General features: G+C 36.8%; 1 protein-coding gene and 1 long non-coding RNA gene across 2 annotated transcripts; both read right to left on the bottom strand.

The window, feature by feature from the left end:
• Positions 1-2,120: 2,120 nt before the first annotated feature.
• Positions 2,121-2,998, bottom strand: LOC118480348. Its single transcript, XR_004862053.1, has 2 exons — positions 2,844-2,998; positions 2,121-2,374 (listed from the first exon to the last, which is right to left on the bottom strand). It is a non-coding gene; the product is annotated as an uncharacterized LOC118480348 (long non-coding RNA).
• Positions 2,999-3,226: 228 nt separating this feature from the next.
• LOC118480170 lies at positions 3,227-18,190 on the bottom strand. Its single transcript, XM_035974879.1, has 9 exons — positions 16,904-18,190; positions 15,890-16,816; positions 12,261-12,506; positions 11,945-12,179; positions 10,911-10,978; positions 7,516-8,029; positions 7,081-7,458; positions 3,707-6,995; positions 3,227-3,299 (listed from the first exon to the last, which is right to left on the bottom strand). The coding sequence occupies exons 1-9, from the start codon at positions 18,188-18,190 to the stop codon at positions 3,227-3,229; spliced, it is 7,017 nt and encodes a 2,338-aa protein (XP_035830772.1).
• Between the last annotated feature and the right edge of the window lie 420 nt (positions 18,191-18,610).

Here is an 18,610-nt window from a genome sequence, read left to right as displayed (position 1 = left end):
GGTCCTATTCTGGGCAAATTTTGGCCAGATGTCAGCCAAATTTCAACCAAACCATATAAATTTCTTCCAATTACTTAAAAAATTGGTCAATGAGGGGTTAAAACATGTCTACTTTAAAAATTATATATAAAAATGTGTGTGTATATATATAACTAAAAATTTCATATAAAAAACTCAATCCTTTTAATCCCTGTTAGTCCCGATTAATCGCTAGTGCGCACCTCACTGCCCGACTAGCGGCTAGCGATTCTCACAACACTGACCTAACCCCACCTCACCTCCCACACTATATCCTCAGCAGTTTTGACACCTGAAAACAACTACAACTTCCCAAGATTTAACTCTCAAAAGGTATTGTATCCAAACGTAACGATATCAATATATGATCTTTCTTCCTACAAAAGCCATATGCTTATCATTCACTAATTGATCCACCCTAGGATGAATGTAATGTATTGTTTTTGGTTCGATTTGTTGTATCGTATTACTTCATTATTGTTAAAACGATGAAATACAGTGTGCTCATAGTATTATATTATGTGATTGGTTTGGTTTTAAAAAATATTCAAGAACTTTAAAATATTTTTTTTCCTAAACTTATAATAATGCATATTTTAAAGTGTGATTGGAATCAAGGGTTGTTAACCAGTAATAAACAAAATGATTATGGAATAGGAGTTGTTAACAATTATTTATAAAGGTCTACAACAACCGGTTCTTTCTTTTCTTTTTTTTTTAAACTAGTTACTTTCTGTCCGCGCGTTGCGGCGGAATCCAATGACTACAAAAGACGTGCCAGCAACGGTAAACAGATACCGAATATCAAATCATAAATAAAAAGACGTGGTAAGGATAGTCACTCCGTCATAAAAAAAACGATTTTAAATAACCTAATATATAATAATAGGACCCACACGTCCTCCATGTTGGAAATTCGGTTGTTTTCAGTTCAGTTATAACGGTGCTAACACGTTAAAATATGGATGAGCTCGGTACCGGTAACGGCAGCGAAAGTACCGATCCGGAAAATCATCGAAATTAGGTACCGGCATCGAAAATGCTCGGTACAATACGGTATGGTATTTGAAGGTAAAAATCAATAAATACAGATATGGTGCTAGACCGGTGTCGAACCGAAAGTAACGATTCTGAAAACGCCAAAAGGTGGGTACCAAATTGGTACCGTAAATGATTTGGTATAGTAATTTTGGTACCGATATGATACCGGTTCGTTTACAGGATTTGATACGATTTGCTCATCAATATTCTAAATATCCAAGTTAATTTTACATGCTACAATTCATTCATTATAGAAAAAGACAAAAAAGAAAGCAAAATAAGTTGTGTATATAAAACCTCATTCAAATGAAATACAGTTTACTTACTGTGTGTATCAAAAATAATATAAATGGTGCAATTACTTGCATTGTTGCGTTGCTACAGGATTTGATGAGCTTGGTACCAACAGGTACCGAAAATACCGTTACCGAAATCCCCAAAAGTGGGTACCGGTACCGAATATACCTAGCATGGTACGGTTCGGTACCGGTCGGTACTGGTACGGCACCGGTATTTGAGGGTAAAAACCGGTGAATACCTGTGCAAAACCGGTACCGAAAATACACCGAGTTGATAAATTTGAGACCGGTATCTATACCCGATACCATCCTAATTTGAATTACTATATGATAAAAAAAGAAACACTGTTCATTGTGTTTCTTTTTTATCATATAGTAATTTACAATAACTAGACTAAGATTCCGCAAGTTTCACGAGTGGCTTAACACAAACATATAATATCTACCGGCATAGAAGCTCATGTAGATCATCATTTTTTTTCTAGGCCTTTCCAAACTTAGGCTTCACGTCTAAGGGTTAAAACATGTCCCAAACAGACAATATACGACCCTAACCGGTACAAACCCAAAACCGAACAGAGTGATCACTTCCCTCTCCAAAAACCTGTTACATACCAGCGAACCTTTAATAGATCAACGAAAGGTCACTGTTTTGTTTTCATCTTTTGATTGACATCAAGTTTATATAAACTTCAATATCTAAATTCTTATTTAAATTCATATTAATATAACCAGGGATGATATCCTTGAAAACAGTTAAACTCAAGGAAAAAAAATAGATGTCAAAACTATATATCATGGTGTTGTTCTCGTAACGACAAACAATATACAGTTAAATAACATAAATGTATGAAAATAGTATTTACATAATTAAATATATATCATGGTGCTGTTCTCGTAACAACAAACATTTAATTATTTTGAAGTAATCTGCTCTAAAGTTTCAAAACCATATTTTGAAGTAATCTGCTCTAAAGTTCCATGCTGACTATATCGATGAGTGGCACCTTCTCCACCTCGTGTTAATATAATAATACTTGGTTAGCTTTATCCTACAATAATACAAAACAAAGAAAACAACACAATTATCATAAACGTCTAAATCTAAACTATGTGGTAGTTACTTTACATATGTTTGATTTGGCAGTTGCTTTATTATTTATGGATGTTTCAAATCTTTATTGGGTATACCTAAAAGGTTTTATACTATGTGACTCTATACATCCTATATGTGAAAAATAAAATGTAAAATGTAACAATTTATAAGTAAAAAAAATCATATTCTTAAGAATGTTTAATGCCTTTAAAACATAAATAGCCTTACGTAAACAGTTTTTAAAGCCACGTTGTATCTATATGTTTTCATAATGTAAAAACAAAAAACACTAAAACTTATATTTATACTGAAATGCCTTATATAAAAAAGTAAACTTAAACAAAAGATAAAAGTTATAGTAATAAATTTAAAAAGTAACAAAAAAAAACCTTATGTGCAACTTCACTCAGCCCAGATACACTTGAGCCCAACTTTATTTAGACCATCAACACGTTAAGTCCAGTTTCATTCAGCCCAACAATAATGATCAAATTAAAAAAAAAAAACAAACGTTAGAAACAACAAACATAATCAAATATAAATCTACAAATTGAATTGTATATTACATTGTAGGAATGGAGTCCAATAAAATAACAATCGGATAGATGATCAATAAATGCCTTTAAAAGAGATAAATGATAAATAATATTATAAATAATTATCATTATTATAAAATGACATATCATATTTGAAATCCATGTTAGAAACCTTAACCATGGACTGCTGTTGGTCCCTGGTTGATCGGGATCTTCCTGTTAATGAGAATGTCACACTATGATTGCTGTGCGGAATCCAGCAAATCATATACAGATACAGAAAGACATATGATTTCCATGTTCAACAGTCTGCAATTCAATTGAAATATATGACAAGATACAAGTTCCAGTTGATCACAGACTTCAGCTCTCTAGGTTACAGACAGATTCAAAAGTCCTAAATGAGCTGACAGAACTTCTATTTATAGGCAAGTCAGAATAAGCTAAGTGCTGTCCGATCGGTTAGGCTAACCGATCGGTTGGGCCACCCGATCGAACAGCTGTTCGATCGGTTAGGCTGTTCGATCGGCTAGGCCAGCCGATCGGCTTACAAAGCAGCACTTTTACAAAACAAACCCTGTATTCTGACGCCTTATACATTAAACTATACAACTTCAAAATAAAGACTTTAAGCTGACGGAAGCTACAGACGTTTATGTACTAACAGACTCCCCCTCGGATGAAGCTGTAGTCCCTTCCAGCAAAGTCTTGATTACCTCCTGTTGCGTCTTCTGTCTCGTGCCTTTTGTTTTCTCTTCTCTTCTCGATCAGCTAACATTTGTCTTCTCTTATGTCTTCCCTCTGTTATCCACCAATTTCTGTACACTGGATCTCCATCTCTTTTTCTGTCCCACTTAGGGATCTTGTTCTCTTCAGACTCTATGGGTGTCTGATCAGTAGGAGGTACAAATCCAAGATTTCGTCTTCCTCTTTCAACAGCTTTTCTCTGAATTTCCTTGGATCTTAAACTTCTCTTGTACACCTTTAGAAACTCATCAACCTCTAGTTCTCTCCATGAGGTTTTCCAGTTCTTACCAGAGTTGATTTCTTTAGCAAAACAGACATCAACTACACTCTGGTACTGCTGAGCAATGGCTTTGTCTTTCTTGTCATAGATTATCTTGTTGACAAACAAGCAATCTATGTCTTTCTTTGAGCAATTTACCAGCCACATCGGGTCTAGAATACAAATTTTCCTAGCTTCACCAGTGTCTTTATCGTACAAAGAGATCACAGCTTCAGCAGTAGAAGGATTATAGAGCCATGCTTGAAATAAATCATAGAAATCCTGCTCAATAGCCCTTAAAGGCATGCTCTTCAAACATTTTGGCGGTTTGACATCAAGAGTAACATCCTTCTCACCTTTAGCTGTATACTTCACAGTTCTTTTAGGAAACTGTGGTTTCCAATCTGGATAATTGATCGTTGCTTGATACTTGATGTAATTCCACAGCTTCTGGTCTCTCTGTTTTACTTCAGGACCGTAGTAGAATTGTTTAATATTCTTTGTAACCACCAATTCATCTACGTCCCACCAAGGTAAGGTAGCAAGATCAGAAATGCACCTGAAGTATTGAACACCTTGCTCTCTCCGAATTGCATAAACATTCAAGTCTTCCAGATACCCCCAAGAAAGAATATCACCCCAAGATAAGTCTTTATCATGAGTAAAATACTGTAGGGCTCTAAGAGGCTTTCTTTCCTTTGGCATTGATCTGAACCATTTCTTTCTCTCTTCAGCAGAAATTTCTCTTGGAACTGGTTCAGGCATATCAGCAGATGCAACTCTTTCTTCAATTTTTCTCTTCAATAATTCTGCATTCATGTCTTCAAATAACTCTGTGAATGTAGGAAATGCCATGTCTTCACCTTCATAGTGAAAATCTATTCTTTCTTCTTCCGAATCTGAATCAGTCTCTATGGTCACATTATCATAAAATTCTGCTTCAAGTGGAAATTGTGGTTCAAAGTTTTTAATCGGAGACTCTGGGATTTCATCTTCGATATCAAATTTAAACTTCCCATCTTCTAACCCCAACTCCTCAAGCATTTCAGCTCTTGTTCTGATAATATCTACTTCTCCTTGATGATATTCAGAAAGAGAAATAAAAGTAGATGTGAGTTGATGTACCTGATCACCGGATTGGTTTTCAGAAGATGACCCTTCACACTCTACATCATCATTCTGTTCATTCACTTCATCATTCATGAGTTCATTTACTTTATCTTGAACAGATGGATCATTGATTAGCAAACCTGATGTGCCTTGATCATCATCATCATCATCAGGCTTATCATCATCATCGGATTTATCGTCTGCTTTATCATCTTTATCATCATCTTCATCTTCTTCCTCCCAAAAATCACTATCAGATTCTTCTTCCACTTCTCCTCTAGCTATCTTCCCTTGATCCTTTAATTCAAAAAATCTTAACAACTTGGCAGATTCTTCTTCACTATAGGGCACTCTATAGGCTTTTCCAACTAATACAAACTTGTCGGTAGAGTACTCCAGTAGTAATACTTCTTTAGCCTTTTTCTTTCTTTGTATGATTTGAACGTCTCTCAAAACATTCTCCGGAATAATAGGCTCTATAGATTCACCAACCATAATAAACTCTGGTTCATGAACTGCTTCATTTTCTGCTTCCACCATTTCTTCATCATTTACTGTAACATCTTGAGCATCCACCATTTCAATTTCTGGTTGAGAAGATGATCCACCTACCTCAAGTTGATTTTGTGAAGATCCAACAACTTCAACTTCTTCTGCTATGCCTTTATTTTTCAGGTTAGCTTCTTCAGCAAGCTGTCTTTCTCTTTCTTTCCTTCTTTCATTTGCCTTGATAATGTCAACTTGATCAAAAGCCTCGTGGATGTTCACCTTCAGATGTGCTTCAATCACAGCCGTAAGCATTTCCAGTTGCTTATCTTTCATCACCTTATCTGCTCTCATAGCTTCCATCTCTAGCTTCATTGCCTTCATTTCATTTGTCGAAGCTTCATTCATCTCATTTAAGAGTTGATTCAAAGTCTGATTGATATTCTGCAAGTCTTTGACTTTGGCGTTCAATGCAGCAATTTCATCAGTAAGTGCACTAATAAGTTCTGCATTATCTTTTATATCTTCCTTCATTTCATTCAATTTCTCATCTTTTGTAAGCACTGCATCCATTACGTCTTCGTGCCGTTTCTCCAACTCATCAATCATTTCCTTCAACTTTATTTGTACAGCTTCGTTTTCTTCCTTTTCCTTTTCCAAGGCTTTAACTTTTTCTTCCAATTCTTTCATCTTTTTATCATGAAATAGGTCTCCTTCACTCTCTGGCATATCTTTAAAGAAATCTCCAGTAGCACCACCAAGGCTATCAAAATCTAAGTTGAAATAATCTGTCTTTCGTTGTGATGATTCTGGAATATCATGACGATCAGATGTTTGTTTAGCAGATTTGACTCCGGTGATCTCCACATAATCATCATAAGAAGTTTGTGTTTCTATTGGAATTTCTGTTAAAGGAACTTCTTTTGGTATCTCAACTACAGGACTAGTTTCAGCAGTGTCCTGTTTCTTCTTCCCTTCCTTCTCTTTTTGTGATTTAGCATTCTGTTTCTTTGCTCTAACCACTCTTGGAATATCACCGGTGCGAGTAGCTTTTCTTTTCTTTCTGTTTTTCTGGGAATCCTCAGGATTGTACGGTGAATCTTCATCTTCAGAATTCTTTCTTTTCTTTAAAGGTCTTTTCTTCAGTTGTACCTTTCCTTTTCCCACTGTCTCTTTGACCAGTTCAGATTCAGATAAAGTTTCTTCTGAATCTTCATTACTGGAGTTCTTTTGAGCTTCCTCTTCTTGACCAACTTTCTTTTGAGCTTGTGCTTGTTCAGCCTCTTCATGCTTTTTAAAATAGCTTTCCAAAGTCTCTTTTAAACCAACACCTTTATCAACCACCTCCCTCGGTTCTATGACAGGTTCATCAATTAGCTTTCTTTGAGGTTCTTCAGAAGACCCTGCAAAAACAATTATTTAAAGCAAAATTAGTAACAATTTACATAACATACTCTAAGAATCATATAGCTCCCCCTATCACTGTACCCTTTGCTGTTTCTTTAATTACAACCACAGGGGTCGACTTTGGTGTTCTCTTTCTCTTTCCATCTTTGATACACCACCATCTGGTTTTCTTTTCAATCATTTCACTCATCTTATTGTCTTCATTGTCTGAATCACTATTATCATGTCTCCATCTATCATTTTCAGGAGCTACGTATGCTTCATCCTTTAATGCACAGATCAACTCTTTTGTTTTAGCATCCTTCTCCTTTGTGATTCTCAGAATAGCAGTCTTATTCACTTCAGCCATTGCCATAATATCATCATTATTCTTTGGCAAATCCTTAACTTTGTCATCCAAGATCATCATAATGAATCTTGGGTACATAATGTATTTGTCTTTCCCAGCTAAGCAATTTTCTTTTAAAAATTCAAAAATCACTTGTGAAATATTGTATTTCCTGTTCAGCACAATACTTACAACAATGTTCATTATGTAGTCGGACACCTCATCATAGGCTCCCTTTCTGTGAGATAGGGAATGCACTAAGCAATGCATTAAGTATCTGTATTGACTCGAGAAACTCCTTTTGAACATTTTTCCGTTGATGTGTGAAGAAAATCCCAATCTACACCATAGCCCTTTAGCAAGACGTTCTGACATGATCGTTGGATCATTGTCAGAATCTTGTAAATCAAGAACCCTTCTTATGTCCTCTACTCCAAACACTACTTCAACATCAATATCCTTGTTGTTTTCATCTTTCTTCTTGACTACTGCATAAATTTTATTATCCTTTTCTTCAAACCTTGCAGTGTCCCAAAATCTTCTAACATGAGATTCATAAACTATTGTTGTATCAGACAATGCCTTAGCAATTCTGCTTTTTCTTAAGCACTCAGCCATTTTTTCTGCTTCTGTTCCTTTAGTAGAGACCTCATCAATTGCACTTGGAACATTGTGTCCTTTGTTAGTGTCTTTTCCTCGTCCCTGTGAAAAATTTAAACATTAGATATAGAGACTTGAAACACTTGAAACATTTAGAGTGATAGAACAGTGAATCGAATGGCTTGTTCGATCGAATAGTATTTGCTGTTCGATCGAATAGGAATGATGTGTTGAAAGAACCTTTGCTGTTCGATCGGCTGGTCTGATCGATCGAGTGGTCTACTCGATCGGCTAGCAAAATACTGTTCGATCGATTAGCAAAAGACTATGCAAGATATCTAAGGTCATCAAACAATGCTACTTGAACGGCTAGAACAATGCTATTCGATTGATTAGCAAGTTGCTATTCGATCGACTAACAAATCTCTGTTCGATCGGTTAGCAATGTGACATGCAAACGGTTAGCAAAATGCTGTTCGATCGACTAGCATAAAGCTGTTCGATCGTTTAGTAAAATACTGTTCGATCGGCTAGTAAAATACTGTTCGACCGGCTAGTAAAATACTGTTCGATCGGCTAGCAGAATGCTGTTCGATCGGCTAGTAAAATACTGTTCGATCGGCTAGCAGAATGCTGTTCGATCGGCTAGCAGAATGCTGTTCGAACGACTAGCATTTTACTACTCGAAAGATTAACCAAGATAGTCATGCATATATGAGATAATGCAATGCTGTTCGATCGGCTAGACTAACCGATCGGCTAGACTAACCGATCGGCTAGCAAATGACTAAACAAAAACAACATACATCAGATTCACTTTAACACTTTAAACAATGACAGAATATATCATGGCACATATTTCAAAGCAGAAAAACAAAAGATTTAAACATTATTCATAAATGAAAACATGATGCTGTTCGTTCGGCTGGTCTAGCCGATCGGCTAGCAACATCTTCATCATGAAGAACATTCAAATAATCATGAAGAACAAACTAACAGATATCTCAAAATTGAACACAGATTATTATTCTTCCTGATATCGACATCAAAACTTTGTTTTCATTTTCTCTAAAAACAACCTAAAACCTGTTCAAATCTTCATCTAAAGTTCCGACTGACGTCACTTTCATTCTTAGATCTATCAAGCTTAATTAAGATTTTGCAAAAATTAAACCGGTAATCTTGTAGATCAAGCAATTCCGATCAAAACCCTATTCTCAGAATCATCTAACTCTTTCTTAATCTATCCTAATCTTGATTTTTCTATCCGACTCAATGAAGAACATCAAACAGTTAAGAACATGAATGAAATCACTGATTCAAAGATTGAATGACATACCTTTACCATTTGTGATGATGAGTGAGCCAACAACACAAATTTGAAATGAAAAAGGAATCAAGAATCCTCAAGAACAATGAATCGAGTAGCAGATAGCAGTCTGTTCGATCGGAAATGAAAAAGTTTTCTAGAAGCCTTGACTGCCTATTTATAGGTATGACCTGATCGATTGGCCTAACCGATCGGCTAGCCTAGCCGATCGGCTAGCTGTTCGATTCAAAGATTATGACCTCTTTACTCGAATAACTTTTTGACCCTTTTTCTGATTTTGAACCTTTTCATATTTTATCAGTGAATGAGAAATCCATTTAAGCATCTAGGTCCAAGTTAATGACCCTAGAAACTTAATTCGTCTACCAAGTTCAACTTAATGACCTTGGTTGACCTGAAGCAAAACACACTGATTGTTTTTCAAAGATTTTCTTGAAAATTTACAAGTTACAAATTAATGAACTTGTATTTTGATATTTCAAAACTCTCTATTTTTGATTAGCTCCCAACTCGCCTTTTCAGTACAGGATCAACTTTCTGCATTTGTATCAGACTGTGAATCTGATGATACGCTTTCTACCTTGGTTTGTCAAAAATAAAGTAGAAATGTAAAATATATTTTTGTATTTTCAATGCATGAAGTAGATCAAAAGAAGACTGAAACATTAACAGGAATGAAAGTAAATCTTATTTACAAACCTCTTTGTGAGTTTGTGTAAGAGGATCATATCAGTTCATGAGACAAATCACTAGCACCGTTAAGCTTTTAATCGTTTTAAGTTCTAAACGATTCACCTCGATTGACGATATAGTTGTCCTCTTAAATTTTCACACAATTTTCAATCTATTCAGGATACGATTTAGATGTTTTAGGAACTTAGCTCAATTCATGTGTCCCACCTCTTGAATATACTCCCGTATCCAGAATCTCAATATTCAGTCTTACAGGCAAGAATACTACAATGATGTCTGTACATAATTTAGGGGTTAAATGCGAGAACTGAGGGATCTCAGGTCAGAACTTCCGTTCAGCAGAGAGATATCAGCTTCGACTTAGCAGTGTGTCCCCTTTAGAGGATCTTTTTAGCTACAACAGATGATTATCAATTTTATTGTCTAATCACTGAGGGCTAGAATGCTATGTTTCAAGCATTTACTGCAAAGCATTATCCAGGGACTAGGTCAGAACTACCGTTCAGCAGAAGTCCCGAAATAATACCCCAGACATCATAGAGTATTAACACCTAGTATATCAGAATACGAGACCTTTCAAACGAGATTTCAGGGGTTACCTATATATCCAAGTAGTGTTCCCCACAAATTTCGCAAGTTTGAAATTTTATGTTTATATCCCGAATAAATCTACTAAATGTACGAAAACCTATCGTCACATCATTAGTGAGACCGTTTATCACATTTGACATTACATTTCTTTAGCATGCTGTGATAGTCCACTGATGTACTATCATTTCCTCTTTTATCAACAAAACTCATTTTTGCTTTTTCAATGTTTTTGGTATTTTGAAAATTTTATCATGTTTTTGGCTTTTTGAATTTTTACTGTTTTTGTCTTTTCTAAAAAGATATATTTACAATATTTACAAATATTTCTATCTCCCCCTAAAGACCAAAACATGTAAAAAGACGACAAACCATTGCAGATTGTTTATCATCATCATCCACAGTGGTTTCTGCATCAACGCTAACAATTCCATCAACCACTGAAAAGAGCATCATACCATTTAGTTTTAAAAGATATTTAAAACGATTTCTGTCAAAAGCTTTGGTATGCAGATCAGCTTTTTGCTCATCAGTGTGGATTTTCTCAATTCGTATCAACTTTTTCTCGAAGCAGTCGCGAATAAAGTGATGACGAATTTCTATGTGTTTTGTTTTAGCGTGATGTACCGGATTTTTAGTTATGTTAATTGCAGCCTCGTTATCAACAAAAATAGGAGTGTTAAGAAACTGCAAACCGTAATCGCGCATTTGTTGCTGTATCCACAGGATTTGAGAACAGCAGCTGCTTGCAGATACATATTCTGCTTCACATGTGGATAGCGCAACAGATGTTTGTTTCTTGCACTGCCAGGTGACCAAGCGAGGTCCAAAGAACTGGCATCCTGCAGTTGTTGATTTCGCATTTTGTTTGCAGCATCCGAAATCCGAGTCGGAATACCCCTCGAGTGTGAAATCGCCTTTTCTAGGATACCATAACCCCAATGATGGAGTTCCTTTCAGGTAGCGTAGTATCCTTTTCACAATGATTAAGTGCGATGCTCTAGGGTTAGATTGAAATCTTGCTGCGAGGCATGTTGGGTACATAATGTCGGGCCGAGAAGCAGTTAGATACATCAAGGAACCAATCATGGATCGATATAGTCGTTCGTCTGCCCTGTCTCCGGTGAGATCTGGGTGAATCCCATGATTTGTTGCTAGTGGGGTTGCAGCAGATGAAGAGTCTGACATTCCGAATTTCTCTAGAATATCATGGACGTACTTTGTCTGGTGTATGAAAATTCCTTCAGGAAGCTGATCAACTTGTAATCCTAAAAAGAATTTCATTTCCCCCATTGACGACATTTCGAATTTCTGCTTCATCACTTGCTCAAAATCTTTGCACAAGTTTTCGTTGGTTGACCCGAAAATTATGTCATCCACATAAATCTGAACTATCAGCAAGTGACCATCAACAATCTTTGTGAAAAGAGTAGCATCAATTGTTCCCCGGATGAAGTTATTGGCTAGCAAGTGCTGAGACAAAGTCTCATACCAGGCTCTCGGGGCCTGGTGCAAGCCATATAAAGCTTTATCCAAAAGATACACTTTGTTTGTATGATGTGGATCGACAAACCCCGGCGGCTGTCCCACATATACTTCCTCTTTCACTTTGCCATATAGAAAGGCCGACTTTACATCAAGCTGATACACTTTGAAATTTTTCCATGATGCAAATGCTAGAAAGATCCTGATGGCTTCAAGTCTTGCTACAGGAGCGTATACCTCTGTAAAATCAATTCCCTCCTGTTGACTGAAACCTTGAACGACGAGCCGAGCTTTGTTTCTGACTACTACTCCTCTGTCGTCCCTCTTACACTTAAACACCCATTTGGTATTTATTTTCCGATGACCTTCAGGTAGATCCACCAGCTTCCAAACTTTCAACTTTTCAAATTGATTCAACTCTTCCTGCATCGCGTTGACCCAGGAATCCTCAGTAAGTGCCTCTTTGTATGTGCGAGGTTCTATCTGCGAAATAAAACAACACAGTGAGAATTCATCTTGTAAAGACTTTACTGAAGAATAAAAACTTGAAAAGCCCTGATCAAGTTGACGTCTGGTGCGAACTCCTGATTGCAAATCTCCTATAATCTGTTCCTCTGGATGATACGAAAGAGTTCGAGGCATCACTTCGTCTGGAACATCTACATTTCCTTCTAGATTTGTAACATTCTGTTCAGCATCCTGCTCACTAACTTGGTTTGTTTGACTTAATACCTGGATTTGCTCCCCCTCAAGGTCTGAATCACTGTCATCAAACATTGGCATATTTTCAGCTTCTTGATTATCATTTACCACTGACTGATTTCCAGGAGCAACTTCATCCTCATGATCACCAGTATTGCTAGGACCTGCTTCATTGTCATTTGATGTTTCACTAGATCTTCTCGTATATTCTGCTGGAAATCTGAGCGATGATTCATATTCTCGAAAAACATCCAGCTCATCAAAGAAATCTTCTTCTTCTTCAGATTCTTTTCTCATGTCAAACGATCCCCAAAGTCTATCATAGTTATAACGCCATGAATCACCAGGATTTTGAGGTGGCATAGTATACCCCTGACATTCAACATTAGATGCTTCAATAATACGCTTCTCACTTGGAACAAAGACTCTCCGTGTAGGACCTGAGTAACCAACAAAGATTCCTTCAAAACTCTTTGTACCAAACTTCCCATTAGGCTCTATAACCGTGCATGGTGACCCAAACGGCTCTAGATATTTCAAATTCGGCTTGCGTTTATTGATTAGCTCAAAACACGTCTTGTTGAACTTCTTCACAGTAAGAACTCTGTTGAGAGTATAACATGCAGCAGAAACAGCTTCAGCCCAGAAATTGATTGGTAACTTGGAATCTGCAAGCATTGTTCTGGCTGTCTCGATTAGCGTCCGGTTCTTGCGTTCTGCAACTCCATTTTGCTGAGGAGTATACGGAGCACTAAACTCATGCAGTATACCTCTTTCATCACAGTATTCCTCCATCTTACTGTTTTTGAACTCAGTACCATTGTCACTTCGAATTCTACAAATCGGTCTCTGGTACAGATTCTCAATTTTCTTAAACAAAACCACCAAACTATCAAAGGTTTCGTCTTTCGTTTTCAAGAACATGACCCACGAAAATCTGGAGTAGTCATCAGTCACGACCAAACAGTAAGAATCTCCTGTTATACTTTTAACATTCACTGGACCGAACAAATCCATGTGAAGTCTTTCCAAAGGTCTCGAAACTGAATTGACTTGTTTTGTAGGGTGTGACTTTTTCTTCTGTTTACCTCTGACACAGCTTATGCACTCCCCTTCCAGATGAAAACCTTTAATATTCACTCCGGTGACCAAGTCGTTATGCACTAAGTGATTCATTTTCCTTAGGTGAATATGCCCCATCTTTCTGTGCCATAACCTTGACTCCTTTTCCGTTGCTCTGGACACAAAACAATGAGCCTGACCCGTGGTTGTAGTAGCAACGCTCATGTCCAACACGTACAGATCGTTGACTCTTGGTGCCCTCATGATGATCCACTCTTCAGGTATCACAAATCCCGGTTTCAAGATTAAACATTCTTTGTCGGTGAAATAAGTAGTATACATCCTGTCACAGATCTGGGAGATACTCAGCAGGTTGTTCTCCAGCTCAGCGATGTAGTTAACTCTCTCAAACGTGATAATACCATTTGATAATGTTCCTTCACCTATGATCCTGCCTCCTTGATTACCCGCAAAACCCACATAGCCACCATTTATGTCATTCACATCATACAGCAATGCGGTCTTCCCTGTCATATGCCTTGAAGCTCCACTATCCATTATCCACCTGGATACAAGTTTTGGAAGATCCTGCACATAACAAATCATCATTTAAACAACTTTCAAGAAAGATGCCGATTCATGCTTCGCAATCCAGGAAGCTCCGGCATTTCAAATTGTTTAGTCAAACATGGAGTCCACCCAGGCCTTATCAGCCTTAGGGACAACCGTGACTTTTGCAACTTGAATTTTGAAATTCTTTGAATTAAGAGGTGGAAAATTTGCATCATAATCAATTGTCATTGATTCTTCAGCATTTTTCACCTCAGGAATTGAGACCTTCTTCTCAATTTTTGTTACAACCTTTGGTTTCCACACTTGTTATTTTCAGCACCCCGTTTATAAAATTTATCTTGTTTAGGTACCAACTTCTTCACGTGTTTAGATTTTTCTTTCAAGTTGTTAGTTTGAACAACTTTCTTCTCAACATACATCGGTGCTTTTCCCTTTTTGTCATCTTTTCTTTGTTGAACCTTCACAATTTCAGTCTTAGGTTTTACAACAGTACACTTTCGTGCAATATGACCCATTTGATTACATTTGAAGCAAGTACGAGTATCAACTACTTGACTTGTGCCTTCAGACTGAATTTGTGAAGCTTTCTTCTCAAAAAATTCTTTGTTAGATTTTGAAAAAATTTTCTGTTCTTCCTCAGCAAGTGAACTTGAGCTGTTCACAAATGTTTTCTTTTTGACATACCTTTTATTTTGATCAAATCTTTTCTTATATGATTTACCCTCCTGATAACCACCTGACCAATTTCTGTTGTTATTATTATAACCATGTGATGGATAGGCAGTTTTCCTGTTATGAACCTTTTCGACCTTTTGAGTGTTTACTGTTGACAACTCGACTTCAATCAATTTAAAAACTTTGGCCAATTTGTTCAGATTCACATTCTCTAATGGAAACTCGGAATCCGAAAACAACTTATCCGATCCTGACATCTTGTACATGACAAGATCAGATTCATCATGTAAGTTGCTTTTGGATTTCTGTTTCGGAATGTATTTGTCTAGAAAACAACCATCCTCCTCAGAAGTGTCACAATCAGGTTTAAGCACATTATCCACCACACTTTTCACCACATCATTTTGGACACCCTCGTCATTGGAAGACGTGAACGTGACATCAATACTCTCAGGAAATGTAACATCATTTTCTTCTTCAATTTCCACCAAACTAGACTGCTTTTTCGTGTAGTTGTCTAAGATTGGCGGTGGAACTCTGTGAAACCCTACACCTGTTCCATTCGCAAACACATCCTCACCAGCTTTGTTTTTCCCTATGGGTTTAGGAACTATGTGCTGCAAAACAAAGCTAGCTGAGCTATAGCTGTTTAATTTTAACTGTATTCTTTCATTTTCAATTTCACTTTCTTGAACCTTCAGTTTTAATTTTGCTATCTCATCCAGTTGTTTGTTGATTGTTTCCTCTTTTATTATCAAAACAGCTCTTAAATGCTCGTTTTCCTTAGTTGTTTTTCCATTTCTATCATCACTCTCTTTAACGACATTTTTCAATTTTTCAAATTTTTCAACAACATTTCTGCTTTCAAGAAGAATTTTGTCATGATCAGCTTTAATTTTCAGGTTTTCAGTTTTCAATTCTTTTATTTGTTCAGCTGATTCTTTTGACTCTTTGTCACAATCAAGAATTTGACTTTCAAGTTTTCTAACATTATCTGTCAGATTCTTGATTTTCTCCCCATTGAGGTATGTGACAGTTGTACAAAAGTTGCATTGTTTGTTACAACTTTTGCAATCAGCATTGCAATTGTTTTTGTTACCTGACACAGTTGATGACTTAGTTTGACTGACCTGTTTCTTTAACTCAGAATTAGGAGTAGAATCTACCTCAAGTGCTTTGACAGCAAGCACTTTATCAGCCATTTCTCTCAAGTTTTCAGCTGTCATCTCCTGTGCAGTGTTGATCAACCCGGTGTCAATTTTCACAGGTTCTTCTATCTTCTCCTTTTCTTTTCTTTCTTTCTCTCTTTCTTCCTCGATCATTTTCGATGTTGGTGTACCCCACCATTTGTGTTGCCAGTACTCATCCTCTTCTTTGTATTCTTGGATAATGGCTTCAATGTCTATCTTCTTGTAGTCGACAGCAATGTTACCATATTCATCCAAATAACACTCTCTATCTGGATCCCATCGGTTTGCACGTGTTGCTTCCTCATAAACACCTGAGAGTCGGATGATCTTTGCTTCAGCAACCATTTTTCGATATTCGTACTTTTGTTGTTCTGTACGATTATCCTTCCATTGAATTGGTTCATTATGACTCGCCATAAAAGCATAACCAATAGCATCATCTTCAGGTAATACTTCCTTACTCCAATCATATCCTTCATCATCGTAAATCACTGCCAAAGCTCTAGATTTTCCTTTGTTGTCTTCAGATTGCTTTATTCTTGGCGGTTCGGACTTATTCTGATGATAGATAGCTTTCTTGTAGTAGTCATCCTTGAATGGATTCTCAGATTCTTCAACATATGCATTTCGGCATTCTCGTTTGAAGTGGCCTTTCTGTTTGCACTTGAAACACTTCACCTTTGATTTATCAAATCCCAGCTTTGTTGAAGGACCACCGATTGTTTTTCTTCCCGTTATCTCCATAAAGCGTTGTGCACGTCGCACTGCACTCGCCATTGCCCATTGGATATCAATTAACTCCATCTCTTCGGGATCTATCTGATCATAGTCTTCTTTTGTCAGATTAGTATTCCCAATCTTTCCAGCAATCAGCCCCTCATATGATTCTAGCACAGATGCTAGAAACACCATCTGTTGCTTCACAGATTCTTCATCAAAGTTTTGTGCATTCTTCAGATCAACAGCAATATTACATGAGAACTTTGAATCAGAACGATTTGTCGAGGCAGTAGGAATAGAAGTAGACCCACTATGATATCCACTGTGACTTTCTTTGTTTGAGTTGCTTTGATTTTCTTTAGGAACTGGAGATATGTTTTCGGCAGAAAATGCAGTTTTCGGTGATGAGGCTTTGGGCATCAAACTTTTGGGATAGTATAGTTCTGGATTTTGTTGATATGAATGATTGACTTTGTACGTTTTCTTCAATTCTAGCTCATGGCTTTCCAGTCGTTCAATCACTACATCTGGTTTTAGTTCTTCTGGCGGAATGGTGTTTTTCAACATCAAAGCATAGTACCTCCAGTCCATTTCATCTGGTAAAGAATCGAACAGTTTATCAACTATCTCCTCATCAGGATATTTGATATCATGACGTGCAAGTTCCAATTTAAGATGACCAAAACGTTCGATCATCTTGCAGACTGACTCATTTTTGAAACAACTGAACATATCAAACTCCTTTTTTAGTAGTTTAGTTTTGTTCTTTAAGATTTCTTTACTTCCCAGACATTTCTTTCCCAGTTTATCCCACAAATCTTTGGCGTTGGTGTAGCTGATTAGTGAAATAATATCTTCCCTGACAGATTGAAATAGTAGTGCTACACATTTCTGTTCAGCAACGAATAGATCAATCTCTTCATTACTTCTCAATACTTCACCATTGTTTTTACCCGCAGCATACCCATTTTTCATACTTTTCCAGCTGGGGAAAGCAAACGCCATCAGCCATTCTTCAAATTTTATTGCCCATCTTGTATAATCTTCAATAGCCATTAACTTTGGAGGACGATTAAAAGTTCCAAACGCGCTTTCTGATTCCCATGCTTCCTTCCTTTTCTCTTTGATTTGATTTGTGTTGGTATTGTTTGATGTAGAGTCATCATTTTCTGGATTTCCTGATCCTCCTGAGCTTACAGTGAAACCATACATATCACTAAAAGGGTTTGTGAATATGTCATCCATTTTGAATGTTCCTGTAAAATCAGACAAACACTTAGAAAAAATTTTGACTTCTTAAAAACGCTTAACACTAACACTTGGATCGAACAGGGTAGTCGATCGAGTAGTGTGTTCGATCGAGTAGCTTAGCCGATCGGTTAGACAAATGCTGTTCGATCGATCAGCTGTTCGATCGAATAGGAATCTAGTAAACTTCAAACTTCCTTTTAACAACAATGCAGTCCGATCGATCAGCTGTTCGATCAGATTACCAAGATGATGTCAGCAATTACTTCCAAAATATCTTTGAACGGTTATCTCTTTCAAATTGATGACATCAGCAAACGAATGAATATGCTAATCGATTCGACCAGCTGACATCAGCAAGTTCATGCAGTTTTTTCATTGAAATTGTTCAATTTTAACACGAATTTGTTTGAATCT

Source organism: Helianthus annuus, chromosome 7, assembly GCF_002127325.2.
Source record: "Helianthus annuus cultivar XRQ/B chromosome 7, HanXRQr2.0-SUNRISE, whole genome shotgun sequence".
NCBI classification, from domain to species: domain Eukaryota; kingdom Viridiplantae; phylum Streptophyta; class Magnoliopsida; order Asterales; family Asteraceae; genus Helianthus; species Helianthus annuus.
The sequence above is the reverse complement of the archived record's forward strand: the minus strand, read 5'-3'. Positions and strand labels throughout refer to the sequence as shown.

Excerpts from the sequence above, each read along its gene's own strand:
- LOC118480170 (XM_035974879.1), bottom strand. The coding sequence starts at position 18,190 with ATGGATGACATATTCACAAACCCTTTTAGTGATATGTATGGTTTCACT. Across the intron at positions 7,459-7,515 it reads CATAATGAACATTGTTGTAA|AAAATTGCTTAGCTGGGAAA; the intron begins GTATTGTGCTGA and ends AATTTTTAAAAG. Across the intron at positions 6,996-7,080 it reads AATTAAAGAAACAGCAAAGG|GGTCTTCTGAAGAACCTCAA; the intron begins GTACAGTGATAG and ends TTGTTTTTGCAG.